The sequence below is a fragment of the Aythya ferina genome, assembly GCF_964211825.1.
Source record: "Aythya ferina genome assembly, chromosome: 12".
Classification (NCBI taxonomy): domain Eukaryota; kingdom Metazoa; phylum Chordata; class Aves; order Anseriformes; family Anatidae; genus Aythya; species Aythya ferina.
This window is the reverse complement of record NC_140308.1, coordinates 11,989,006-12,015,330: the sequence shown is the minus strand read 5'-3', so window position 1 is coordinate 12,015,330 and position 26,325 is coordinate 11,989,006. Positions and strand designations below refer to the sequence as shown.

General features: G+C 54.0%; 3 protein-coding genes across 3 annotated transcripts; all 3 read left to right on the top strand.

Moving 5' to 3' along the window:
* The first annotated feature begins 4,814 nt into the window (after positions 1-4,814).
* LOC311443475 (C-signal-like) lies at positions 4,815-7,488 on the top strand. Its single transcript, XM_084533684.1, has 6 exons — positions 4,815-5,141; positions 5,550-5,601; positions 5,783-5,970; positions 6,607-6,765; positions 7,057-7,176; positions 7,277-7,488. Exons 1-6 carry the CDS (start codon positions 4,995-4,997, stop codon positions 7,388-7,390), a joined length of 780 nt encoding a protein of 259 aa, XP_084389810.1. The 5' UTR covers positions 4,815-4,994; the 3' UTR covers positions 7,391-7,488.
* Positions 7,489-10,315: 2,827 nt separating this feature from the next.
* LOC311443474 (C-signal-like) lies at positions 10,316-12,691 on the top strand. The gene is made up of 6 exons (XM_084533683.1): positions 10,316-10,600; positions 10,947-10,998; positions 11,142-11,329; positions 11,621-11,779; positions 12,064-12,183; positions 12,476-12,691. The coding sequence occupies exons 1-6, from the start codon at positions 10,454-10,456 to the stop codon at positions 12,587-12,589; spliced, it is 780 nt and encodes a 259-aa protein (XP_084389809.1). The 5' UTR covers positions 10,316-10,453; the 3' UTR covers positions 12,590-12,691.
* Positions 12,692-19,323: 6,632 nt separating this feature from the next.
* LCAT (lecithin-cholesterol acyltransferase) lies at positions 19,324-25,780 on the top strand. The gene is made up of 6 exons (XM_084533675.1): positions 19,324-19,549; positions 22,203-22,359; positions 22,830-22,945; positions 23,234-23,329; positions 23,611-23,835; positions 24,603-25,780. Exons 1-6 carry the CDS (start codon positions 19,399-19,401, stop codon positions 25,211-25,213), a joined length of 1,356 nt encoding a protein of 451 aa, XP_084389801.1. The 5' UTR covers positions 19,324-19,398; the 3' UTR covers positions 25,214-25,780.
* The last annotated feature ends 545 nt before the right edge of the window (positions 25,781-26,325 follow it).

Here is a 26,325-nt window from a genome sequence, read left to right as displayed (position 1 = left end):
TGGAACTGGCTCCCTGGGGAAGCAGTCATGACCCCAAGCTTGTCCGTGTTCAATAAGCATTTGGACAATGTTCTTGGATATTTGGTTATCTCTTAGGTTGCCCTGTGTGGAGTCAGGAGTTGGACTTGATGATCGTCGTGAGTCCTTTCCCACTTAGGAGAATCTATGATTCTGTGCCCGAAGGTCTGTCTTGCAGCTAGCCATGCTTGTGTACTTTTGCACAACCCCATCTTCCATATTCTGTCCCAGGAGCCCAAGCACTTGTCTTCTCCTAGGCATCTATTCAAGCTTCATTCCAGCAAGTGTTTGGCAATGTCCACACAGTTCCACAGGCATATTTGCCATGGCTCTGGGAGGGAAGCCTTCACTATAAACTTCTGTTCCCAAATATTTGCAGATGTGCTTCCTTGATCATTTATGTGAAAGGCTCCACACAACATAAGCAAAGTGCAGGATGGAGTTTTGCAGCCGGACACATCACAGCCCTGGAAGAGGTTGTCTATGAATGGCCTTCTGATGAGAGGGGGGAGACACAACCAAGCCTTTGCCTTCCTGCAGCCTGATGAGCATCACAGTGGGGTTGAGCAGGCCTCTCACAGCCAGATCAGCTGTGCTGGAGATGGCTGTTCAGGGCAGGAGGTAGTTGTGCCCTGCTAAAATCCAGCAGCACTGAAGAATACTGGCTGCTGGGAAAACAGCAAGGTTATGAAACAGGGCCATGAGAATCCTTACCAGGACCTCCTCACTTTGCCTGGGAGCTGTATTTAAGCTTGGGTTCTCATCCCGAGCTTAAAAGCACAGTCTCTTCACAATGGGGTATCACTAGTCCTCTTCAGCCAACAAGAAAATGAGTCACATAGGCATGCCTTGCCCGGCTTCAGGATACAGGCAGTGGCAGGAGAAAGCCCCACCCCACCCCTTGATTAGTTTTTCATTCATCGCTATCTATTTACTCTTCACCAAGTAAAGAATATGTGAAGACATGACACTATACAATCTTGAACACATTGCAAAGCAAAAAGGCTTGATAAATAACAGCACATTTGTTGCTACTTACACGGTAGATTAAACATAGTAAAGATAATTCTGCCATGCCCTGTTCCTCAGGCTAACAAACAAAAGTGTATTTCCCAATACTTCTGTAAGTAGTGCAGTAATTGCCCTTTGTACAAACATCTGGATGGGTGTGAACACAACCGAGGCTGCAGTCATTGATAGTGGAGAAGCTGAGATCATGTGCTGGAAAGCTGCCTCTGACTCCTTCCAAGATAGAAAGATGGAAAGCATCTGTATGTGATATACGGCTGTCAGAGAGTCTATGGGACAGGTTATACAGCAGGGCCTTCCACCACTAGCACTGTTGGACTCTGAAGCAATTTATTAAAAATAATTGCTTTTGCTCATTGTAGGATTCAGACCATGCAAGAATGTCTCAGCACAAAGCTGTCCGAATCCCTGAGCCTGTCAAAGTCCCTTCCTCAGCTGAGCCTTGGGGACAGCAGCACTTGTGATGAAGCTCCATTGCCAGCCTGACAAAGCTGTTTTTTTTTTCTTCTGTGCACATTTGCTCCAGGCTGGACTTTGACCCCCAGAGAAGCAGTGCTTGTTTAGACTTCAGTGGTCAACAATCCAGTGTGGGGCACCAGAGCAAAGTCAACATTATAACATAACAGCTGTAAAACAGCCGAAAGCTTCAAAAACAACATGACACGGCAGAAATAGGAGATTTAAAAGGTTATATTTTATTTCTGGTGTTATCTAGTTCTGAGTCACAATGGAGGTTTCTAGCATGCTGTGTGGCAATGATGCAGAAGAGGAAAACCAGAGTAAGTCTGTTAAACAAAGTGGAAGAGCACTGCACTCCTCTGCAAACAGTGTGTACCAGCAAGTATAGCTGTGGTCTGTGGTCATAAAAAGAAAGTGAAAATAGAGAAAAGGGCATTGAAAAGAACTATTGGGGCTGGAAAGCCAATCCCACAAACTGGTAGGTGTGCTGAGGCAGGGGGGAATTGACAAAATCTTCAGTGAGAGATCAGCCTAAGACAAAACTCATGCGGGGAGACAGCTGGAAAATCCAGAGATTTGTGCTGGTGGTGAACAGCAGAGGAATTTTGCACCAAGAAGATGGTGCACCAAGTGCGGCCCTAGATGGCTAGCAAAGCAGGAACAGGATGCTGGTGCAGAAAGTAGTATGGGGCTACAAAAAGGGGAATTATCATGAAAGAAAGGCTACAAACAGCAGAAGAGAGAAGGTAAAAGTCTAGTCTTGGTAGTGATGAGATTGTCTTCGTAAGTGAATGAAATGTATGAGTGCCTAACAAGGTGGTGTTGTACCTGTATGCAAAGACTTATGAACAGCAGCAGCAGAACTAAACAAAAAAAGTTATCAGGGAACATTTGTCCCAAGGTCCAGAAAAGCAAATGTTGGATATTGCCTGATGACAAACATTATTTTTTATTCCATGTGCTACACAGGACACTGTATTTGTGTGCATTTCTTACATATCGTTTGGGTTTTATCTCAAGATTTACCCCAAGCAAGCAAAATAGTAAATTTTACTCAAAGGAGGTGGAAGCAGGTGCAGGTATGCTAACAGAGCTTGCTGCAGAAGCAGAAGGTGACTGGGGCTGCTCCAGGATACAGAGAGAAGTTTATGCCCAATCCAGCTGGAAAAGAAAGCCTATTAAAAGGACTGAATATCTTCTGCTGAGATGCTGAGGTAGGATGTGCAAAATTAAGTTCTCTCACAGACACGCGCATGGCAATGGTATTTCAACACCACCACAGCAGAAACTGAGAATTTCTGTCTGAGCTTGGCAAAAATTAAGTGGAGTTTTCCATTGTGATTTGTGGCATGCCTATACTTGCTAATCCTGTCCTTAAAACAGTTACTGCGGAAAGGGTTCTTGGTAAACAGGCCTTTTGGAAAAGGAAAGCTCAATGTTTTATTTACAATTAATTTTTAACACATCCGGGAAATAATTGATCACACTGCCAATAAGAGAATTTCTCAATGGCCTGAAGTCCACATCTGGATGAGGTCCAAGCTGATTTAACAAAAAACACTCGTCTGTCTTGTTCTGGATTAAAACATGCTGTGACAGCCTGAGCCAAGCCTGGGGGAAAACCTGGTGAGAGCAGGCTAGTAGAAGACACAGTCTCTTGTGCGTCTGGACCATCGTGCCCTCCATTAAGCTGCCCAAACGTGAGTGCTGGCACAGGGGAGGTGGGAGATGAATGAGGCAGGGCAGGACTACCTGCCTTGGTGACACCATGTGGCCAGCCCAAGGGGCAGAGGGGTCCCTGGGGTGCAACGTTGGCACAGCAGAACTTTGGAGTAGTTTTGGCAGTGAGGCTGGGAGGAAGCGGGTCTGGTTGACACTGCTGCCAAGAAAACCTGTGGGAGAAGAAAACGTGGCAACAGTGTTTGTGATTCCCATGCTGCTCATCTACCCAGCAGCCTGTGCCCATGGCTCTGGGACTGAGTGCTCGAAAGCAAGGGGCTGCCACGGGAAATGTCTTCACCTGCAGTGGAGCTGGGTGCAGTGACACTGGAGGGGATGGGAACACACGGTGTGCACCCACACCAGTCCCAGAACTGCCAATCTGTAACGCCTCACTTGAGGAACTGGGCAGCACTGGGCTTCACTGGTGGTGTTGCAGAGCCATCTGTGCCCCACTGCTATGAGTGATGTAGGCCAAGGGGCTTTGTCCAAGACATTTATCTTTGCAGGAGAATACCCTCGGCAACTGAGCCCTTCGTAGCCCTGTTGCAAATGATCTGCTCAACTGGTGGAAAATGGAAAGAAAGAAGAAGTGAAAAAGAAAAGACGCTAGAGAATTCAGCAGTAAATGTTTTTAACCCCTTCTGACCCATTGCCCTGTAGGACTTCAGAAAGCCCAGATGGTCTGAAGGACTTCTGCACAACTTTGCAGGCCATGCTCACACAGGCCAAATACCAGGGTGCTGCCACTGGTGACGAAGCACAGAGAAAGGTCCAAAGAGGTCACCTGTTGACAGGACGTTAGCCTTTTACTCCACAACCATCTGAAGAGAATGGCTTTACGGAACAGAATCCACACACAGGATATGGATGATGACTGCAAGGTCCAACAAGTGCACGAGGCAGAGAGATGGGCAAGCATTTGCAATAATCAGTCTGTTAATCAATGACTTCCTCTTTAATCCTGAAAACAAATTAAAAGTTGTGAAATGCAGGGACACAATATGCAATAACATGATCTAATCTGCAAAGTGACAAGGCTGAGAGTGGAAGTCCTGACAAGAGCAATGGCTCCAGCATGGCCAAAGTGGTGGGATGGTCACTTAGATTAGTGCACTGTGAGGCAGCATCCAAAGTGCATGAAGAGCAAAGTGGTGACCTGCAGACTGTGCAGGGTCCACCTCCTTCTGCAAGCAGGCCATGCTGAATTTCCTCCACAGGGCCTGAATGGGACAATCAGTGATGGGGCATTTGCTTGGAAGACAGAGGAGAGCAGTGGAAATCAGCTCATGGCCATGTGAGGCATGACCTGACAGAGGAAACCAAAGGAAGGGGAATGAGACCAGCCTGTTTCAGCTGTTACATGGATACAATCTGGAAAGTCCATCTAGCCTGAAGGATGCTCGTGAAGATGATCTGTACCTGACCCGTGGGGCATCCATCCTGTATCCCTCCCACTTGTTTCCTCTCTCCTCACCCAGCACCCACCCTCCTGGAAAGGGTGGCCATGAGTTACTGGGTTATGGGGCCACGTACCACCAGAAAACCAGTTTGCCATAAAAAGCTGAGTGATTTTTGCCCTTCAGTAAGGAGAGATGGCTCCCAGCCAGAAACTGTGTCCTATAGAGTTCAAAGAGATGGAGAGATTGCACCTAGAGCCAAGAGTTTGTGCAAGCGCCGTGTGGGTGGGGTGGCAGCTCAACACACTATAAGAAGCATTAGGGAACTGAACAAACAATGAACGTTGGAGTAGAGGCAGGAGAAGCAATATGGAAGAGCTTCGTGTCCGCTCCGTTCTGGTGACTGGAGCCAACCGAGGAATCGGCCTGGGGTTAGTCCAGCACCTGCTGGGGCTGCCAAACCCACCCAAGTGGGTCTTTGCAGCCTGCCGGGACCCCAAGGGACAGCGAGCACAGGTGAGGCTGGTGGCGGTGGGGGACAGCAGGGCAGGGCAGCGCCTGGTGCAGGAGCAGCCCCGTGGTGTGAATTGGGGATGTGTGGGGGCCTCCTTCATGGGGCTGCAGCCCAGGGCCCAGTCCAGGGGCACAGAAAGCTGGGGTAGGATGGCCATGGGATGAGCTGTGCCTGGGGTGCCCAGGGCTCCTTGGAGCTGGGCAGGGAGCTTCTGCTGCTGGGGCAGGTGATGGCCATGGTGGGCAGGGCGAGACGCGTGGCTTGTGGGGTGTGAGGGATGCGCAGAGACCTGTCCACAGGGAGCGGGTTGGCAGAGCAGGGTGCTGGGTGTGAGGCAGTGCTGGATCAAAGCCAAGCCTCTGTGCAGCCAGCCCTGCCTCTTTGTGCCCACGTTGTGCCTTCTCTTGCAGGAGCTGCAGAACTTGGCTTCCAAGCACCCCAACCTGGTCATCATCCCACTCGGTAGGTGCCCAGGCTGTGCCCCGAGGCTGAGGGTTCCTTGCCTGGGCTCCCTGCTCGTGCCTGGGCTCTCTGCTCTCCCTCTCCACCACATCCCTGGGGTGGGGGCTCCATCTCCCAGCACCACGTGTGGTGGCAGTTGCCGAGGTGATCGGATGCTCACCTCCCCGCCTTGGCCCTGCAGAAGTCACCAAGCCCGCCAGCATCAAGGCGGCTGCAGCCAGCGTCGGGGAGCACCTCAAGGACTCGGGTCTCAACCTCCTCATCAACAATGCTGGCATGCTGGTTTACAAGACACTTGACACGGAGACACAGGAGGACATGGCCCAGGTGTACGCCACCAACACCATTGGGCCCCTGCTGCTGAGCCAGGTGAGGCCCTCACCACAGCTCCAGGAACATCCCTGCCCCTTGGATCTCCCAGGGGGACGGAAAGGGCCAGTGGGACAGGGTTCCTGCTGGGTCTTTGACCTCATGACAAGCCCAACACACTTCAGGTCTTACTCTGGCCTCCTGATGCAAGAAGCAGGTGCCCAAAGTAGTCCTGGAAATGCTGAGCACAGTGAACGCTTTCTGGTTTGACTATGGTGGGCAGCAGGCTGAGGGCTCTGGCACTTTGGAGCCTGAGGCCTCTCCACTGGGAATGATCAGAGTGCAGAGGTGTGGGACCATGTTAAAGAGCAGAACCTCACATTTTGAGCCAGAGGAAAGCAGAATTTACTCATTGACTTGGTACTGAGCACTGATGGGAGACTAAGTGCTATTGTGGTCTGCCCAAAGAGGTTATGGAGTGTCCCTCCATGGAAATATTCAGAAGTCACTTGGACATGGTCCTGGGCTACTGGCTTTAGGTGGCTTGAGTAGTAGGATTCGTCCAGATGACCTCCAAAGATCTCTGCCTCCCAAAACAATACTGTGATTCTGGGGTTCTGATGTGACCTTCTATGTAAGGAACTAATTCTCTCAATGAACCTCTTTTGTGCATGCTCCTCCTTCCCCTTCTCACAGGAATTCCTACCCCTGCTGAAGAAGGCTGCCCAGGGGAGCCCAGGCTCCGGGCTGAGCTGCAGCAAGGCAGCTATCATCAACATTTCCAGCGTTGGCGGCTCTATCAAGGAAGTCCATATGTGGAAAGCTGCACAATGTGTCTCGTATCGCTGCAGCAAGGTATGTGCAGTGCTGGGCATGAACCCAACCTTCTTTTTTTAACCAAAGCCTGCATAAGCTCTCCAGAGTCATCTCTGGCAGTCCCTGCAACAGCCTCCAGAATGGCTGAGCTACAGTCAGTCACTGGTTCCCTCTCAAGGCACATCCCTGTCCCTGGTCCCAGACCTAATCGAGAGGATCTTCACAGGACAGAGCTGCTGCAGGGAACTGGTCCTGCCTGCCCCGGCTCTGGGGTCTGCACGTGTCCCCGTGCAGGAACCTTCTCCTGATCCCTGTGGTGTCTCCTTGCAGGCTGCTCTGAACATGCTCACCAAGTGCCAGTCCTTGGGCTATCGGGAACACGGCATCCTCTGTGCTGTTTTTCATCCTGGCTGGGTACAGACGGACATGGGGAACACAGCTGGAGAGAAGGTAGGAGCTTTACCACAGCAGGTCCATCCAAGCCCCTGTGCTGGTTTTCCATGGGAGGCTGTTGTCACCCCGAGCTACATGTTTTTCTCTGCCCCTGCAGCCCCCTGTGACAGTAGATGAGAGCGTAGGAGGGATGCTGAAGGTGATGTCCTCCCTCTCTGAGAAGGACACCGGGACCTTCTTGGACTGGGAAGGGAAAGTAGTGCCCTGGTGAGACGCTGGCCCAGCCTCATGCCCAGATCCTGGCAGCGGCCCCTCTGCTGCTGCCCAACCTCCACCACATCCTCAATAAACCCTTTTCTTAAAACAGCAGTGTTGCTGTATCTGTCTGTGCACTCGATGGGCTCTGCCACACATTGCGAGTCTGTGGAGTTGGGCTCCCCAGAGCTGGGGGCCACATGGGTGATTTGGGAGCACAAGATTCATCCACCAAAAGGTCCCAGTGGGTGCCCAGGCAGCTGAGGGCACAGAGCAACTGGTGGTCAGTGCAGGCAGTTGGGGTGCAGGGCACTGTGCAGCCACACATCGGGTGGGGGCCCGCAGCAGCAGAGGACCCAGCATTGCTGCCCCTTCCCTGCACAGCATAGTGGTACCTGCCCTATCCCCACTTTGGTCTTCACCCAGACAGGATGGCTTGCCACACAAAAGAGTCCTTTGTCCCTGAGCTCTGCAGCCAGACACCTGGTCACCATGTTCTGGGCAGCCTGGAAGAGGCACGGCCATGCCAGCACCACACTGGGCTCAGGGAGCTGGGTACGTGTGGGTGGGAGGGGGACACTTTGCAGCTGAAGGGCTGTGGAAGTGGGAAATGGGCTTTGCCCTGCTGTGGAGCATGGGCACAACCTGGGCTGGCACTCTGCATGCTCGCCCTTGGAGGACCAGGTTGTGGGGGTCCCATGAGCTCCCCTCCATGGTGAAGCATCCCCAGCATCTCCCCTGGCTCCTCACCTTGCTGGCACGGTACGGGTACATGGGGGCTTCCAGCACCCCAAGGCACAGCCCAATGGAGCCCACTTTGGAGGACACGTTGACGATCGCGGCCCTGCTGCAGCTCAGCCCTGTCTTCTGTGCACGTTTTACCACCCTAGAATCAGAGGTGGAGTGGAGTTTTGACTCAGGACATGCAATCCAGGAGTCATCTGGGTTGGAAAAGACCTTCAGGATCATCACATCCAACTGTCAACCAGACACAACCTGACCGATTCAAGTCCCATCACTAAAACATGATCCTTAATGCCACGACCCTATGTCTCTTAAATACCTCCTGGGATGGGAAATCTACCACTTCCCTGGGAAGCCCATTTCAAACCTTGGGCAACTTCCCAGCCACTCCTCCCCGGGCCTGTACCACTGCACAGGGTTTTTGGGACCCACACGCAGCACCCAGCACTTGCTCTTGTTGGATGTCTTGAGGTTGGACTTGGTCCATCAACCCAGCCTGTCCGGATCCCTCTGCAGAGCCTTCCTGCCCTCAAGGAGTTTGACAGTGCCACCTACCTTGGTGTCACCTGTGAACTTAGTGAGGGTGCACTCCATCCCCTCCTCCTGATCACTGCTAAAATTGTGGAACAAAACTGGCCCCAAGACTGAGCCCTGGGGAACGCCAGTGGTGACCGGCCACCGGCTAGTTTTAACCCCATTCCCTGGGAGCCTTTGAGCCAGTTCTGCAGCCAGCGAGCCATACACCTGTCTGAGCCCTGAGCCACCAGCTTCTCCAGGAGAATACTGTGGGAGATGGTGGCAAATACGTGACTAAAATCCAGGTAAACAACATCCACAACTTTGCCCTCATCAGCTATTTTTCTCCCTGCACAGACTGACCACAGTTTGACAGTCCTCCTGTGTTGCCTGCCCCTTTTTCCAAAGTCCATAGACTCTCTTTTCCTTCCTAAGTTCCAGAAGAAGCTCTCTGGTCAGCCAGGGTGGCCTTCTCCCCCAGTGGCTCCACCGTTGGTGCTTTGGGATGTCCTGCTCCTGTGCATTTAACGTTACACTCTTGAAGAATGTCCAACCTCCCTGGACCCCTTTGCCTTTCAGAACCACCTCCCAGGGGACTCTGTCAGCCAGGTCTCTAAATTGGCCAAATTCTGCCCTCTGGAAATCAAAGAGCAATCCCAAGCACAAATACAGGTGACAAGAGCCAGCAATGTGCGCTTGCAGCCCAGAAAGCCAACCGTATCCTGGGCTGCACCAAAAGAAGAATGGCCAGCAGGGAGATGGAGGTGATTCTCCCTCTCTATTCTGCTCTTGTGAAGACCCCACCTGGAGCCCTGCATTCAGGTCTGGAGCCCCCAGCACAAGAAGGGCATGGAAGTATTAGATCGAGTCCAGAGGTGGGCCACAAAGATGATTAAGGAGCTGGGGCACCTCTCGTATGAAGACAGGCTGAAGGAGTTGGGGTTGTTCAGCCCAAAGAGAAGGCTCTGAGGAGACCTTATAGAGGCCTTCAGTACCTAAAGGGGGTCTACAGGAAAGCTGGGGAGGGACTCTTAATGGGACAAGGAGTAATTGCTTTAAACTAAAAGAGGACAGGTTTAGATTAGATATAAGGAAGAAATTCTTTACTATGAGGGTGGTAAGGCACTGTAACAGGTTGCCCAGAGAAGCTATGGATGCCCCATTTCTGGAAATGAGCAACCTGTTCTAGTGGGAGGTGTCCCTGCCAATGGCAGCGGGGTTGAAATCAAATGATCATTAAGGTCCCTTCCAACCCAAACCATTCTGATTTTATGTTCTTCTAACTGCCTTCCTAACTTCACTAGGGATCAAAGACACTGTCATTTTGATCACTGTGCCCAAGATAGCCTCCAACCATCCCATCACCAACAAGTCCTTGCCTGTTTGCGAACCACAGGTCAAGTGGGGCACCTTCCCCAATTGGCTCCCTGACCATCTGAGTCTTCTGTCACCCACCCTTATCCTTTTTAGGTAAGTTCTGTGTCCCTCTGTGTTCCTTATGGCTTCCTCACTTTCTCCATATGTGGTTTTGCACTGGAAAATGGCCTTGAACAGATACCTCTGGAGCAAACACTGACCTTCTGCACACCTTACAAGCAGAGTTTCCATAAAAAGCAAAGCGATTTTTGTTTGTTAGTAAGGAGAGATGGCTCCCAGCCAGAAACTGTGTCCTAGAGAGTTCAAAGAGCTGGAGAGATTGCACCCACAGCCAAAGGTTTGTGCAAGCCCTGTATGGGTGGGGTGGCAGCTCGACACACTATAAGAAGCAATAGGGAAGTGAACAAACAATGAAAGTTGGAGCAGAGGCAGGAGAAGCAGTATGGGAGAGCTTCGTGTCCGCTCCGTTCTGGTGACTGGAGCCAACCGAGGAATCGGCCTGGGGTTAGTCCAGCACCTGCTGGGGCTGCCAAACCCCCCCGAGTGGGTCTTTGCAGCCTGCCGGGACCCCAAGGGACAGCGAGCACAGGTGAGGCTGGTGGCGGTGGGGGACAGCAGGGCAGGGCAGCACCCGGTGCAAGGCAGGATTGTGTGAGGGTCTCCATCATGGGGCTGCAGCCCTGAGCCCAGTCCAGGGGCACAGAAAGCTGGGGTAGGATGGCCATGGGATGAGCTGTGCCTGGGGTGCCCAGGGCTCCTCGGAGCCGGGCAGGGAGCTTCTGCTGCTGGGGCAGGTGATGGCCATGGTGGGCAGGGAGAAACATGTGGTGTGTAGAGGGAACAGGACGCTGGGTGTGAGACAGTGCTGGGACAAGGCTGAGCCTCTGTGCAGCTGGTCCTGCCTCTCCATGCCCACATCATCCTGTCTCTTTCAGGAGCTGCAGAACTTGGCTTCCAAGCATCCCAACCTGGTCATCGTCCCGCTCGGTAAATGCTCCAGCTATGCCCTGCAGATGAGGGTCCCTTGCCTGGGATCCCTGCTCTGCCCACACCACTGTGGCCCCCAGCACCATGCGTGGTGGCAGTCCCTGATGGGATCGGGTGCTCACCTCCCCGCCTTGGCCCCACAGAAGTCACCGATCCCGCCAGCATCAAGGCGGCTGCAGCCAGCGTTGGGGAGCGCCTCAAGGACTCGGGTCTCAACCTCCTCATCAACAATGCCGGGATTGCAAATAACAGTTCTCTTGACAACGTGACACCGGAGGACTTGACCCAGATGTACGCCACCAACACCATTGGGCCCCTGCTGCTGAGCCAGGTGAGGCCCCCACCACAGCTCCAGGAACATCCCTGCCCCTTGGATCTCCCAGGGGGACGGAAAGGGCCGGTGGGACAGGGCCCAGCTCCGCTCTTGTGCTGGTGACGGGCCCGGCACTCCCGAGCTGCCACAAGAAGCTGGTGGAACCGACTGGGGCTGGTGCTGAGGGGCAGGGGGAAGAGGAAGGCGGCTGCTGGCGGTGCTGGTGGCAGCGCTGCCCGCTGCAGAAGGAGCTGGTCCTCTCCCCTGCACCGCCTCTGTGTGGACCCCCCGCTTCTCCTCTCCTCGCAGGCGTTCCTGCCCCTGCTGAAGAAGGCTGCCCAGGGGAGCCCGGGCTCGGGGCTGAGCTGCAGCAAGGCAGCCATCATCAACATGTCCAGCTATGCTGGCTCCATTCAGGACGTCTATGTCTGGGAGTACGGACAAGCTATTTCATATCGCTGCAGCAAGGTACTGCTGGGCACAAACCGGGACATTTTCCCTTCTGAAGGATCTTGCACACCTCCCAGCCTTCCCCTCAGTCCCTGCAACTCTCACCGCTGTGGCTGAGCTCCAGTCAGTCACCGTTTTCCTGCCATGGCACATTCCTGTGCCTGGTCCCTGTCCAGGCCACAGAAAGCCTTGTCAGGACAGGTTCTTGCCTGGGCTGGGCATCTGCATGGGGAGAGTGCTGTGGGGTCTGCATGTGTCCCTGTCTTCTTCTCCACCCTGATCCCTGAGGTGTCTCCCCGCAGGCTGCTCTGAACATGCTCACCAAGTGCCAGTCCTTGGGCTACCGGGAACACGGCATCCTCTGTGCTGCTTTCCATCCTGGCTGGGTGATAACAGACATGGGAGGCACAATAGAAGATAAGGTAGGAGAGTTTCTGACCAAGGTTTGGAAGAACCTCTTGTTTTGGGAATGTAGAGCCTGCTCCACAGCACTCCCATACATGCTGGGCTGTGGGATAACTCTTTGGAAGATGCCCTGAGGCATATGAGGGGATGAGATAACAAGACAAGGACTCTTCTTGCTTTGTGCTGGCCTTTCCTTCTTCACCCTAGAGAGCCCCAAGCCCTTGTGCAGGGAGGCAGTGATCCAAGCAGGCACCAGGGCAGACCCTGGCCACTCCTTGGGCACACACAGTTGTGTTTCTGTCCCCACAGACCCGTGTGACAGTGGATGTGAGTGTGCGAGGGATGCTGAAGGTGATGTCCTCCCTCTCTGAGAAGGACACCGGGACCTTCCTGGACTGGGAAGGGAAAGTTCTGCCCTGGTGAGGCGCTGGCACAGCCTCGTGCCAGGATCCTGGCAGTGGTCCCTTTGCTGCTACACTGAGTTGTGCCTGTGTCTTAATAAACTCATATCTGTAAGAAATAACAGCACTGTGTGAGCCTTCTTGTTGCTTGCCTTTTAACTACCATTGCAACAGTCTTCACTAATGCTTTGGGAGAATTCCTCAGAGTTATTTTGCAACTAATTGAGCTCAGTTGGTCAGATTGGCTGATTTCTTACTAGGGACCTGGCCATCATCCTGGTAGGGCTTTGTGCCTGGACACAGAGGGTCCTACCCCTCGGTTCTCTATAGTCCCTCATCTCCCAGGTGTCTTGCAGGAACATTAGCAAGAGTGCATCTTTATAATACATCTATACCAGGTGTGCCATGAAAAGAGAGGCTTGTGTTTTGTGTAACACCAGTTTGCCTCCCCAAGGAGAAGCACCACTAGATTATGAGTTTCTTTTGCAGTAACAGCAGAGCAGTGATTCTCATGGAAGATGAGAGTAGAAGCAAGGAATTAAGCAACAAAACCTGCTTGCAAAAGTAGCTTAATTTAAATAATCATTGATTTGTGATGATGTTATATGGATTCATCACGCTTATACACAAACCTTCAAGGACTCTTTTATTGTCACTGTCCACTAGCTTGACCTTATTGTACCCACTGGATTAATGTTTAACAGTAATTTCCTGCACCATTTGCTCTAGGAAAGCAGTGCCAAGAAAAACTTTCTTGACTGAAATGGGAATCAGTGGGACAGAGCTTGCTTAAGTGGTGATAACGCAGTGCATGAGCAACTACTGGAGGCAACAGAACAGGCCATGGCTTGCAAGAACTGCCATAGAAATCATACAAGAAGCCTCACAGCCTACAATTGTCTGCAACAGAACTGTGTGCTCATGACAAATTAGAGGGCAGCTTAGCACACCAGAAGTATTTCTGGAATTCCTTTCAAAATGAGGAAGCAAGAAGGCAATAAAGAATCTAGGAACTCTGGGTGTGAAATACCATGTCATCACTCATCTGAACACCCGGGGACGTCACCCCTGAGACAAGGGCAAGACCACTTACCCTAGCTGCTACTACAAATCTAGATTTGCCAGCCAAGAAGAGAAATACCAAGAGCATCTGGCATATTAAAACAGAAGCTTTCATGAGGAAATGTGCAATCTCACACAACCAGTAGCAGAAGGAGCAGCACAGGAGGATCCAGCAACTGAGGTGGCTGGATTTGGAAGAGCGAGATGGCATAGCTCCACAGTAACAGAGCAGACTTAGATTTCAGCACCAAGCAGGCAGGAGTAAACAATCTCCTCCACGCTCAATGAATGTCTGGGCCACATCCAGCAGGGCACATGCTATCTCGGAGAATTCTCCACCTAAAAGCATCTCCTGGTGGAAATAGGATGGGCAAAAGTCTTGTGATGGCAGAAAAGAGCTTCTCTGGGTTGAGTCCACAGTCTGGAATAAACAAAAATAAACCTGAGCACCAGACCGATACCATGAATTTCAACTTCTTCCATTTGTCCTTTCAGCACCTAGAGCTGCCCTGGATGGCACATACATATGGATAAGACTAAAGTGAATAACTGGAGTTTGTTTTCTTTAAAACAGCCTGTAAAGTGTATGTTTTAGATTCATGGCTAACATGTCATTGATAACACACCGCTGTTTGCCGAGTGGTGCTTGCACAGCATCAAGGTTGTCCAGACACACACACACATTAGCCCCTTGCTTCACTTATTTTTTGCTAATATCAATTCCAAAATTCTGGTCACTTGAGACTGGTTGTCAGATTTCCCTGGGTCAAAGGACAAGTTCCTCTATTAGTTTCCCAATAGTTGGACTAGAGAAGCAGAAGAGGGATTTTCAAGCATTTTCTTCTTTATTCTTATTATTCTGACCTCCCTGTGGCATTTGAAACAGCCTGACTCACCTTTCCTTTTAAGAGACTGGCATTTCAGGGGTGATTCCCATTAAGGCTGCCCAATTCTGCAGCCCTTGAGCCCTTATGGTGCTCCATGGGCTCCACCACGTAACTGAGGCTCGGCTCTTTGGTCCCCCAGGCACCGATTTGGCAAGAGTTTTGTTTTCCCTCCTGCTGTTGCTAAACACAGACACCATGCCCTGGGGTACGTCATTTTGTCCATAAAGGACATCTTGGACAGCCAGTGTCAGTGTCCACGTGGAAAACCCAACAGGAGCAGCCCAGGGAGGGGAAGGACATCTGCCATAGCTGTTCCGCATCAAATGCCACTGTGGTCATTGAGACCTGGGGTGGTGGGGGAGCACCTCTGTCTCCAGCAGTACCCTTTCATAACAGGGTACAAGGAGGCTGTTTAATCAGGCTTAGGTTCAGGTGATGAGATGGGGGCAGAAGGTCTGTTGCCAAAATCAGAATCATCATCCTCATTATCAGTTCTTGGTGCCTGTAGATTTTCAATGGTCTCACTCTTGGAGACTGGCCATGTACACTTTGTCTAGCTGTCGTAAAGCCAGAGGTCTGTGGTTAGTTTCTATTTCTCAAAGTGTTTACTCTTAACATGACTACAAGATTCAAAGGCAGCCACTAGAGCTTGTTGTAAAGCACCTTGACCTTTCTTGCCTTTAGGAAAAACAGGCGGAGCTTTCCTCCTGCTTTTAGCAATGTGTCTGTGAACACCAGTGTCTCCTGTCTGTTTTTCTGTTATTCCAGCTGGAACAGCCAATAGCAGTTGCCAATTTCTACTTTCTCAGGATGGTTTTCCCTTTCCCAGACCATTTTCTTGCCTCTCCAGTTGATCAGTAGTGCTTTGTTCTTGCACCTGACAAGGCTATCTCAGGATATCTCCATTTTTTCAGTACCCTTTCCACTTCAAAGAAGCTGGCTGTGCTTTACAAGGATGCTTCTTGCTCACAGGTTTAATTGTCAGGCCAAGATCCTATGCTAGCACTTCTCAGACTCACAGGCAGCTTATTCTGCCACTTCTTTCACAGAACTCTTCTGCTGGATGTTAACCCAGCAGGAAAGGGACGGAATGGGGATGTGCTCCTGGAGGATGGCTGTCCATTGGAAAAGGGTCCAAAGGAGGCCAGAGAGAAGAGGCCACGGTACGGTGGTCTTGGAAAAGGTCTGGAGGGCAGAGGAAGGACCCTGCTGCTTCGGGGAGCACAGAAGAGCTGGGGAGAGAGAAAGGTCTGGCAGCCGTTTCTGAATGAGAGGCTACCGGAGGGGGCTTTGGCTGCACACATGCACAGCAAATACTGCTTCAGAGACCCCTGGATCCCGTGTTTGCCCCTGCCGCAGAGCCCTGAGCCCACCCCGGCGTTGTCTGGGCTTGGCAGTACATTTTGCAGCCTCATTGCCATCCTGAGGAGGAAGGGGGACGGCAGCACCCCATCCCACAGACAGCCTGGAGAAGGAAGATCAAGGTGAGGAGAGCCCCACCGCCAGCACTCCCTGGGGAACGGGGTTTTGGCTGCAGCACCTCCGATGATGGAGAACTTCATGGCAGAGGTGAAACCCACTCCATGCTGAGGAATGATCCTGACATGCTGCAGCTCTGGCAAGCGGAGGGGTCAGGGGCACCGAAAGGCACGTGGAGATCCCTGTGGTGCACCAGGAGGTCTTCAGTTGGAGAAAGTGTTTTAAACCACTGCCTCGAGTCTTTAGCAGCCTTCAGGCCATCGAAACATGGAGTTCCCTTTGTCTTAGTGCCCCCTCCTGTCAGCTGTGCAGAACTCAATTCGGACAGCAGCTTTCGGAAAAGAAATTAGAAGTAGCTGAGCAAGATAGGTCCCCCTGGGAAAGTCACTTGGGGCTCAGCTGGCGAAGGAGCCACTTGTGCATCGGAAGGGGAGACTATTTGCAGACTCTTTTGTTTTGTTTTGTTTTAATTCATACTTTATTCACTTTAGAAAGCAAACAGAGCTAGGAGTAACAAATGAGGAAATGGTTCCACCAGGTAGCCGTGCCGCAGCTGTGGGAGGGGGTGGATGGCCACGGTGGGCTCAGGGCAGCAGCTGTGTCCTCCTTTTGGGCAGGGGAGTTGCTGCCGAGGAGCCCTGGGCACTGGTGATACTCCTGGGCAGGTGCCCAGGTTCTTTCTCCTTTTTTGAGAGCAAACTGTGGAAGTGAAGGAGCTAGAAATAGAAACAGAGGGCAAAATTCATTGCTCATTTACCTTTAGGATTTGCAGTTTGTAGGGAACTACTTGCACACTCCTTCAACCTTCATATACTCTTTTATTGCATATACTTATTTCTTTACTCATACAAAGTTCCTAAAGCATTTTCCCTTCTAAATATAATGCAGAAGGAAGAGAATAAAAATAATCTACAGAAGTTGTCTTTTAGCACCAGAAGCACCTGTTCTACTTTTACACAGCTGAGACACAGAATGGAAATACAAGATGTCTTCATCCTTTAATTTATTTTTTTTTTTCCCAGAAAGCCGGGTTTGGAGATAAGGCCATTAAGCTTATCTGAAGAATAACACACTGAACTTGGATAACTGATGTATGTTCACGTTGAAAAAAATCCTCATGCAAAAATGTCAAAATCCCCAAAGGGATGTTTTTCATCCAGTACTACACAGCTTTCTCTTAAAGAGTTTATATCTTGCCAAAATAATCTGAGATTGATACACACGTGTGCAGCACAGTTCAGGTGGCCCCGTGTGTCACTGCAGCCTCTGCTCTCACACAAAGACTTTTTGCCTTGATGTGAAGGAGGGCTCTGTTTGGCTTAAATGGGTTTGGGGTGCTGGGCAACCCCGCAGCAAACTGCTCCAGCACCAAACCTTCCTGAGAGGTGAGGGAGCAGGAGAAGGTGAGCAGGAAGGACTGAGAAAAGTGGAGAAAGGAGAAGAAGGAGGTGAAGACAAAGTCCAGTCTCAAATCCATGGATTGTGCCAATGCATGGGATAATTTAATGGACAAGGCCACTGTAGGATGACAGTCCCGATGCAGAAGGTGGTACCCAGGGATGAGGCCACCTCAGGAGGGGACAGACTGAGGAATGAGGACATCCCAGAAGGAAAGTCCAATAACATACAATAATTAGGGAAAGTCCCGGTGGCTGAGGACAGTGCAGACAGATGAGATGGTCCCAGGGGAAACAGCTCCAGGATCTGAGAGCTCTGTGGGTAGGAACAGTCTGAGCAGATGTCCAGAAACCAGCCCCACACTCAGCTCGACCTCCCTGCTCTTACCTTGGGCCTCAGGACCTCAGCCCCATGGGTACCCCCAATTGTTCTCCATCCCCTAACCCTGGGGTGGGGCAGCAGGTCATCCCTGAGCCCCCCAACTCCAACCTGACCTCCGTGGGGTTCTTCAAGGGGCCAAACCTTTTGTAGACCCATCAGATCTTTACACACTCCACTCAGCCTGGTCCTGGACAGGATTGGGATGAGAACAGGTTTTGTGGAGAGCATCTTCAGGCAGCTGGAGGAACTGTTCTGGTGTCCTGCGGGCACCCCAGCTCTCCACACATCCACCAAGCTCCCTGTCCATCCTGCAGAACCTTCTCCACAGCCAGAGCTGCAGTGTCAAAGTAGACTTTGGGACATCTCAGGAGCTGGTTTCTCTTCTGCTGTCCTAATCCTGTTTCTCATGAGCACTTACTGCCCACCCACCCCTCACCCAAAAAGCAGGGGCTCCATCAAAAACAGCACTCTCAGAGAGATGAGGGGGGGAAAGTGCTTCTTTGTTTTGGCTCTGCTTTTCAACCAGTCCAATGCAGAGCCTCAGGCTCAGGGTGCTGGAGCTGAGTTTTTGGGTGAGGGTGGTCTCGTATGGCTGCAAAGATGGAGCCAGGGGGCAGCAGGAACCTCCTCAACCCAACCTCCAGCTCCAAGTGGAAGGTGTCTGTTCCCCTTCTCTGGCAGCCTCACCACAGAGACCTGAGCAGAGTCCTTGAAGCCCTCCCAGTGCTTGGTGGGCTCTTCCTCTGAGGGTGTGCATGAGGGAAAAGAGGCAGGAGAGGGTGCCTGGGGCAGGCTGCAGCCACCCCAGCCCTCGGGCTCCCCTTGCTCACACCTAAAGGATAAAGCTTTCGCCTGAACAGGGGCTTGAACCCTGGACCCTCAGATTAAAAGTCTGATGCTCTCCCAACTGAGCTATCCAGGCTCATGTTTGGGATTTTGGGTGATGCTCAGAACAGCCCCATGAGACCCCGTGTCCCTGTGCCACCAGGGTGATGAGGTGGGGACTCGCTGCTCCCACCAGGCTGCTCCCAGAGCCCCTCTCCCTGCCCCTGTCCCGGGACACGCCGTGAAGGCCCAGCATGGCCTCCTCCAGCTCTGCCCCTTGTCCTGGCACCATGGGATGCCCGAGGGCAGCTATGGGGCCTCTGAGGGAGGCAGGGGGGAGCACGACCCAAGGCAAGGCCTGCACAGTGCCACTGTGCTCGCCCAGCGGTCAGTGCTCTGCGCTGTGGCTGCAGCGACCTCGGTTCAACTCCAAGTCACAGCAATGGTTTTGCAGAGATCTTGGTGCACAGGGGGGCTGCCCTGGCATGGCCCCAGCCCAGCGTCACCCTCTGGAGGCATGTGGCAGTCACCGTCCCCGCACACAGCTCGGGCACCATGAGGCCATGGGTTGAGCCACCAGGTCTGCTCACACCCGCGGGCAGGGCTCCGGGCATGCAGAGAGTCCATGGCATGTCTGCGAGGCTGGGCCTTCGTCCCTCCCCGTCCCTCCTCCCCATCACGGCCAGCCCCTTGCTGCTCTCCCCTCCCCTGCGGCCCCAGCGCCTCTGCCTGGACCTGCGTAAAATATAAAAGGCTGTTTGCTTGGCGACGTCCGGAGGGAAGCCCAGCCAAGCTGGCCATGGGGAGGACGGGCACTGGGTTTGCGCTGCTGACGCTGCTGCTGCTGCTCCCGCAGCCCGCGTCCCAGTTCTGGCTCTTCAATGTCCTCTTCCCACCCACCTCCACCCCAGAGGCACCCCCGACCAACAGCACGCCGCCCGTGGTGCTCGGTAAGGTCACATCAGCCCGCCTGCCAGGGTGCTGGCGGTGAGGCCGGGGCACTTTGCAGTCTCTGCCCATCTTATCAGAGACCCCAGCATGGCCGAGGGGGGGTCAGGGCTTGCTCTGCTCGGGGGGGCTCAGGGGGCTGCGGCTCCCCAGTGCTGTTCCAGCAGGATGGGATCTACCACCCCTGGCTCCCCTGATGTCTGCCCCATGCTTTTTGCTGCTCCCCAGTGATGGTTGCTCCATCCCCTAATGCTGCAGGGGGGTGTCCGCCTCACATCAGACCACCCTGCTGGGGCGATGGCAATACCAGAGGTGCACGGAGAGGCAAAAGGAGAGGTTGGGGCATCACCTAGGGACGTGGGGATGGAGCACCAGTCCTGCTGCCTGGCCAGGGCTGTTTGCAAACAGCTCCTGGTGGTGCACGGCTGTGGCCAGCCTTCCTGTGCCCCCTGCGCCGTCTCCGGGGACTTGGCATGGGCTTTTGCCACTGTTCTGAGCAGAAGGGTTATTTTTTTCTCTCTCTCTTTTTCTTTTTTAATCAAACGGAGTTTCCCTTTTAAAAAGAGAAGAGAAAAAGCAGAACATCTGGTGCATGACCCTTTGAACACCCATGCCCATGGAGTTCTGCTTGCACCACGGCAGCCCGCACTGATCACCGCAGCCTGGCAGGGGTGGCCATGCCCCCAGCCCCTGGCACAGCATGGTCGGAGGGACAGTGCCTGCAGCCAGGTGGCCCCAGTGGCTGTCACCACGTAGGGCAGGGGGTGGCGTGGCACCGTCCCCTCTTCTCAGGATGGCCTGCAGCAAGAAGAGCATCTCCAACACCCTTTCACCTGGCTGCAGCTTGCTCTGACCCCCATGCAGCCCCAGTTCAAGCCCCCACAGGACCTCCCTTTCTCCCCATCCCAGCAGGGGTTCCTGGCTCTGCCCTGCACCCCCAGCACCAAGCTCACCCCCGTGCTGTGCCCAGGCCACGGTGCCGGGGTGGTCGGGACACCATGGGCATGCAGCCCATCCCCCTGGGCTGAAACCCAAGGGCCAGAAACCCCCAGTGCCCTTGGGACCCACGATAACCCCTCCGCCCCCACAGGAGCTCCCTTAATAATTACCTAATGTCCTCTCCGAGGCGAGGCACAGCTCAGGACTACGCACACCGGGGCTGCTGGCTGCCCTGGGGGAAGGGGGTTGGGGTGCCCCCAGCACCCTTGAGGGGGCAGTCCCCTATGGGGCTGCCCCATGGGACTGGGGGTGACCTCCTGCCTCAGGAGCTGCCACCCGCTCTGCTTGCCCCCTGGGCAGGTCCAGCAGCCCTCTGCCCCCTCCCCATCCCATGCCTGGGCTCTCCACCAGCATCCATTTGTGTACGGGGAAGGATGTGCTGATCCTCACCCTCCTTTAAAGGCAGGATTAGACCTTCCCCGTATCCACAGGGAGCCTCCACGGGGGTGAGGGAGCCATGAAGCAGGTTGAGCAAGGCAACCAGCAGATCCCATTCCCCCCTTGCATGGGACAAGGCTTTTGGATGTCCCTGCATCCCAGGGAATGTTCTGCCATGCCGTGGAGCTGTGGCTGTGGCGGGTGGGATGAGGCTGGAGCATCTCTGGACCAAGCTGCCCTTGCACCCCGCTGCAGGGACACTGCTGTGGCTCTCCCAAACCCATGTCCTTGACACAGTTGGGGTCCTGCTAGGGCTGTCGAGTTCACTCAGCACCCAGTGCTCCCATCCCACCAGCCTGGCAGCCACTGTCCCCTGTGGTCCCTTCACTTCTCATCCTTGTCCAGTGCTTTGGGGCAGGTCTCGGATCCTGCATGGTGGCCGGGAGCAGTCTCCATAGCGAGCGTCCCCTGTCCCTGCCAGGGAACCACAGCGCAGGTCCCAGAGGCAGAGCCCAGGTCACATGTGGCAGGCAGTGAACTTGGTTAAAACGGGGTTGTGTTTACCCTATGTGATATTTGCACTGAATTCCCACAGGGAACGGTTCCGAATCATTTCAGGGACCTTGCTCAGCCTACATGGAGGGTTTAAAGTTCAGGAAATCAGTGTGTGGGCCTTGGGCATCAGCACTGGGACAACTTTCACCCTGGACACCTCCCCAGGGCCTCTGCTGCCCTGGGCAAACCAATGGGTGTGATTTGTAGGGCAGGGGACACGGTGGGGCTGGGCAGCCCCAAGCAGCTCCAGCTCTATCCCTCTGGAGGATAGGAGCAGAGGAGCTTCTCTGGAGGAGAGGAGCATGGAAAGGCAGCCACACAGGGGCAGATGCACCAGGCTGCTTCATGCTGGTGTATCTCCACGTGCTTGGGTGGGTGCTGGGTGCTGGTGGCAGCTCTCGGCTGGGTGTCGCAGGGCAGAGCACGCATGATGGAGGGAGGCAGCTCAGTGGTCCCCAGGGATGTGCTTTTAGCACGCTGCCACCACTTTTGTGCTCACCCCGCATCTCCAAGTGCCCTCAGATGTGTTGTGCTTGGCAGGGACCAGGCCCTGGGCAGGCTGTTTTCCGTGGGTGCTGCCTCCAACAGCATCCAACAGCAGGTCCCTGGGTGTCCCCAGCCAGGCAGCCCCAGGGGAGGATGGAGGCTAGGGAAGCACGGGGCCAGGCAGCCCCACAGAGATGGGGTCTAGCTGGCCCTGGTCTCTTTCTGTGGTGCCTCCAGTGCCCGGGTGGCTTGGGAACCAGCTGGAAGCCAAGCTGGACAAACCAGATGTGGTGAACTGGATGTGCTACCGCAAAACTGAGGACTATTTCACCATCTGGCTCAACCTCAACACATTCCTGCCAGTGGGAGTTGACTGCTGGATCGATAACACCAGGTACCGCTCACCCCCATCCCGGGAGGTCCCCAGGGAAATGACCTACCAGGGATCTCCCTCCCCTCTCCTCCCTCTCTGGCCTTGACCCAGCACACGCATGGGAACACAGGAGCACCGTCCTGCCTGGACTGTGCATTCTGAACGCAGCTCTCACCGGTGCTTTCCAAACGCCTTCCCCTTTTCCACATCCCCACCATGTGTTCGTGCCATCCAGACTGTCCTCAGCACCTCCTAGAGATGTTGCCACCCTGCCCATAGCAGCAAGGCCAGAGAGACATCCTGCTCCACGGAGCTTCCTGCCCTAATGCAGGAGCCGAAAGTGACACGGGGACACTGTCTCAGCACCAGTCCATGTCCCCATCTGCACAAGACTTGGGAACAGCCCCCTGGGGCCAAGCTGCCACCTGGTGATCTCTACCCTGTCCCCCATGGACGTGGCCCTGCTCCTACCTTCTCTCCTGTCCCTGCAGGGTGGTGTACAACCGAACCTCCCGGAAAATGTCCAACGCCCCTGGGGTGCACATCCGCGTACCTGGCTTCGGCAAGACCTATTCTGTGGAATACCTGGACCAGAGCAAACTGGCAGGTGAGAGGAGCCAGCTTCATGGAGAGGCACGGGATGTCCAGGGCTCCCAAACACCCTTCAGCAGAGGGCACCCAGGAGTGAGGGACGCTGACCCCAGGGACACGTTCCCTTCTCACCCCGAGTGCCTTGACCCCAGCACGTCATGCCTCCGGGACGCACAGGGCCACTATCTCTGACCGGAACGATCGAGCTTATCAGAGGGAATTCTGGCTGTCAATAGGATCGGGGTGGCAAAAGGATAACAGGAGAAGACTGCAGACCTAATTCCCACCTGTTCTCTCTCCGCAGGTTACCTGCACACCCTGGTGCAGAACCTGGTGAACAACGGCTACGTGAGGGACCAGACGGTTCGGGCAGCCCCCTATGACTGGAGGGTCGGGCCCCGTAAGTTTAGGGCTGTGACCAGGTCATGCATGCGGGGAGGGAGACAGGATGGCTCTCGGTGAGCAGGCCAGCATGCTGATAGAAGTAGTGGGGTGCTTCAGCATGGAGGAACCCCTGAACAGGGCTGTCTTTCTGTGTCAGTGAGCACTTGGCCACTAGCAGCACTCTAATGTGAATCTGCCTGGTGGCATTTCTGCTGTCTGTGCCCACACTTCTCTCCAGCTGGGGCTCTTGGGGTCAGCCCTGAGCTGCCCAAGAGCTGGTGCCTCTCTCGCCCACAGAGGAGCAACCTGAATACTTCCAGAACCTGAAGGCGCTGATAGAGGAGATGCACGACGAGTACCAGCAGCGTGTCTTCCTCATCGCGCACAGCATGGGCAACCTCAACGTCCTCTACTTCTTGCTACAGCAGAGACAAGCCTGGAAAGAGCAGTATATCGGGGGCTTCATCTCCCTGGGTGCCCCCTGGGGAGGGTCTGTGAAGCCCCTGCGTGTCCTGGCATCTGGTGAGTGATTTCTCGTGTGCAGAGACTTCTTTGTTTTCTTTCTCTCCTGCAGAAATGGAAGGGTGGCAGTGAGCAGGGATCAGACACTGGTGGAAGAGCTGGGGGACAAACAGCTGAAGGCTAGGGATGTTTCTTGAAACCAGAACTGCCCATCCTCGGCAAGAAAATGCTTCAGACACAAACTGTGGGGCCAGGGAAGCAGGCTGGGGAGTTCATCTTCTTCTCACTGCCTCCCCAGGCATCCACACTGCCTCCGATGGGGAAGGGCTGTGAGGCAGATGGACTTTTGCTCCAAGCTCTACAACCCTTCTGTAGCAGAGGCCACGGAGGCCACTGAAGGGACCCTCGCACTGTCCTGTGCCACTTGCTGGCATCTCCCCATATATCAGAGCCCATCCCCCACAAGCTTTTTTTCAGGCTTTAAACTCCCTTCACCCAGTTCCTCTTTAGCCTCTTTTCAGTCTAGAAAGCCACAATCAATTGCCTAATGCTGACAGCCCAAATATCTACAAGTCACAAGCTGAGACTCCAAAATGCAAGGAATTTATTTAAAATCATGTGCTTGAAAATTTTAACATCTGACCCCTTGCATCATTCTTTGTTGTTACACAGTCCAGAGACTATTTTTTAAGGTCATCTAAGATCGTTGCATGGTTTTAGGACTCCAGACACACCAAAAATACCCAGGTCTGCAGGAGACAATGCAGGTTGGTCACCTGCTATCAGCCCCCTTCTCCCTGTTTCTGACGAGTCCCTATGTCCCGCAGGTGATAATCAGGGCATCCCGCTGATGTCCAACATCAAGCTGCGCGAAGAGCAGCGCATGACCACCACCAGCCCCTGGATGTTCCCAACAAGCCTGGCCTGGCCCGAGGACCACATTTTCATCTCCACACCCTCCTACAATTACACCTACCGGGACTACAAGCAGTTCTTCACCGATGTCAACTTGGAGGATGGCTGGTACATGTGGGAGGACATGAAGGACTTGCTGAAGGGCTTACCCCCTCCTGGTGTGGACACGTATTGCCTCTATGGCACTGGCTATCCCACCGTGGAGACTTACATATACGATGAGCACTTCCCTTACGAGGACCCCGTGGACATGATTTACGGGGACGGGGATGACACAGTCAACAGGCGCAGCTTAGAGCTGTGCAAGCGGTGGCGCAACCAGCAGAAGCAGAAAGTCCATATCCAGGAGCTGCGAGGCATCAATCACCTCAACATGGTCTTCAGCAACCTGACGCTGAGCTCCATCAATGAAATACTGCTGGGGAGCTCGCAGGTCGGGGCTGGCACCAAGGAGCACGGGGAGCTGGGGCAGACGGGTGCTCTGAAATCCAGCCTGGAGGCAGGGAGGAGAGGGAAGAACTGAAGGAGATGGTGGCCAGCTTCCCTCCATGCTGGTATCCACCAGAAGCTGGCGTGCAGGGGGGCAAAGGACTCGGAGTTGGGTATCTATGAGAAGGAGCAAGACCAACGGCTCGGGTGGATGGGCTGGCACCCACTTCCACTCTGATTGTGTTGTGTTTTTTTTTTGTTTTGGGAACGGTGATTAATTACACTTCAGAGGCTTGTCACTTCCCACTAGCGGATGGATAATTAACCGCGCTGCCAGCTCATTAACATCACACTCGTGGATTCTGCTGTGTGCGCAAGCCCTCATCGCTAGCAAGCTATCTTTAGACACTTCAGACCATGGTACCGTAGCCTCTGTCCACGCAGGACGGTGCCTTGCTGGGGTCCGTGAGCAGCTGTGTAGCACGGGTGGGCTCGCGGTGCCGGGGCAGCCACCACCGGGGTGGGCACGGGCAGGAGGACGGGCACAGCTCGCAGGAGAGCCCCCACCAGCCTCCAGCGTGCAGGCAACGAGCTGGGCCCCCAGCATGAGACCAGCTTAGAATCAGCAGATCTACCAAATAATAAATATACCTGGCTTCTACACCGTCAGCCTCCTTTGTGTGGTGTTTTGCAGCTCGCCTCTAGCGTGACTGATAAGCATCGTGTAGCTGAAAGCGTGGTGAGCAGTGATGGATGCAAGGGAATGGCTCAAAGCTGCATCTGGGGAGGTTCAGGAGGGCTCCTGGGGTAAAGTTCTTCCCCGGGAGTGTGGCTGGGGGCTGGGATGAGCTCCCCAGGGAAGCAGCCACGGCCCAAGCTTGTCAAGAAGCGTTTGGACAATGCTCTCTGGCACATGGGCTGGCTCTCAGGTGGCCCAGAGGTGGTCTCGGTGGTCCTTGCAGGACCCTCCGGACCCATGAGATGCTGCGAAATCCCCATTTCCTGACAGCACCCTGGGGAGACAGAGCATTCAGCAAAGCCACCCGGTCCAACCAGGCACACCTTTGTCCCCAAAATCTGCCATCCTCGGGCAGCTTCGCTTCCCTAGCGGCTTCCACCGCCGGAGAAAAACCAAGCGGGTCGCAGCGAGGGGCACGGAGGCGGCTCCGCTCCGGTACCGGGGGTGGAGGGGGGGGCACCGGCAGC

Coding starts and splice junctions, on each gene's coding strand:
- LOC311443475 (XM_084533684.1), top strand. CDS start 4,995: ATGGAAGAGCTTCGTGTCCGCTCCGTTCTGGTGACTGGAGCCAACCGA. Junction 5,971..6,606: donor GGCCCCTGCTGCTGAGCCAG/GTGAGGCCCTCA, acceptor CCCTTCTCACAG/GAATTCCTACCCCTGCTGAA. Junction 7,177..7,276: donor GGAACACAGCTGGAGAGAAG/GTAGGAGCTTTA, acceptor CTGCCCCTGCAG/CCCCCTGTGACAGTAGATGA.
- LOC311443474 (XM_084533683.1), top strand. CDS start 10,454: ATGGGAGAGCTTCGTGTCCGCTCCGTTCTGGTGACTGGAGCCAACCGA. Junction 11,330..11,620: donor GGCCCCTGCTGCTGAGCCAG/GTGAGGCCCCCA, acceptor CTCTCCTCGCAG/GCGTTCCTGCCCCTGCTGAA. Junction 11,780..12,063: donor TTTCATATCGCTGCAGCAAG/GTACTGCTGGGC, acceptor GTCTCCCCGCAG/GCTGCTCTGAACATGCTCAC.
- LCAT (XM_084533675.1), top strand. CDS start 19,399: ATGGGGAGGACGGGCACTGGGTTTGCGCTGCTGACGCTGCTGCTGCTG. Junction 22,946..23,233: donor GGACCAGAGCAAACTGGCAG/GTGAGAGGAGCC, acceptor CTCTCTCCGCAG/GTTACCTGCACACCCTGGTG. Junction 23,330..23,610: donor TGACTGGAGGGTCGGGCCCC/GTAAGTTTAGGG, acceptor TCTCGCCCACAG/AGGAGCAACCTGAATACTTC.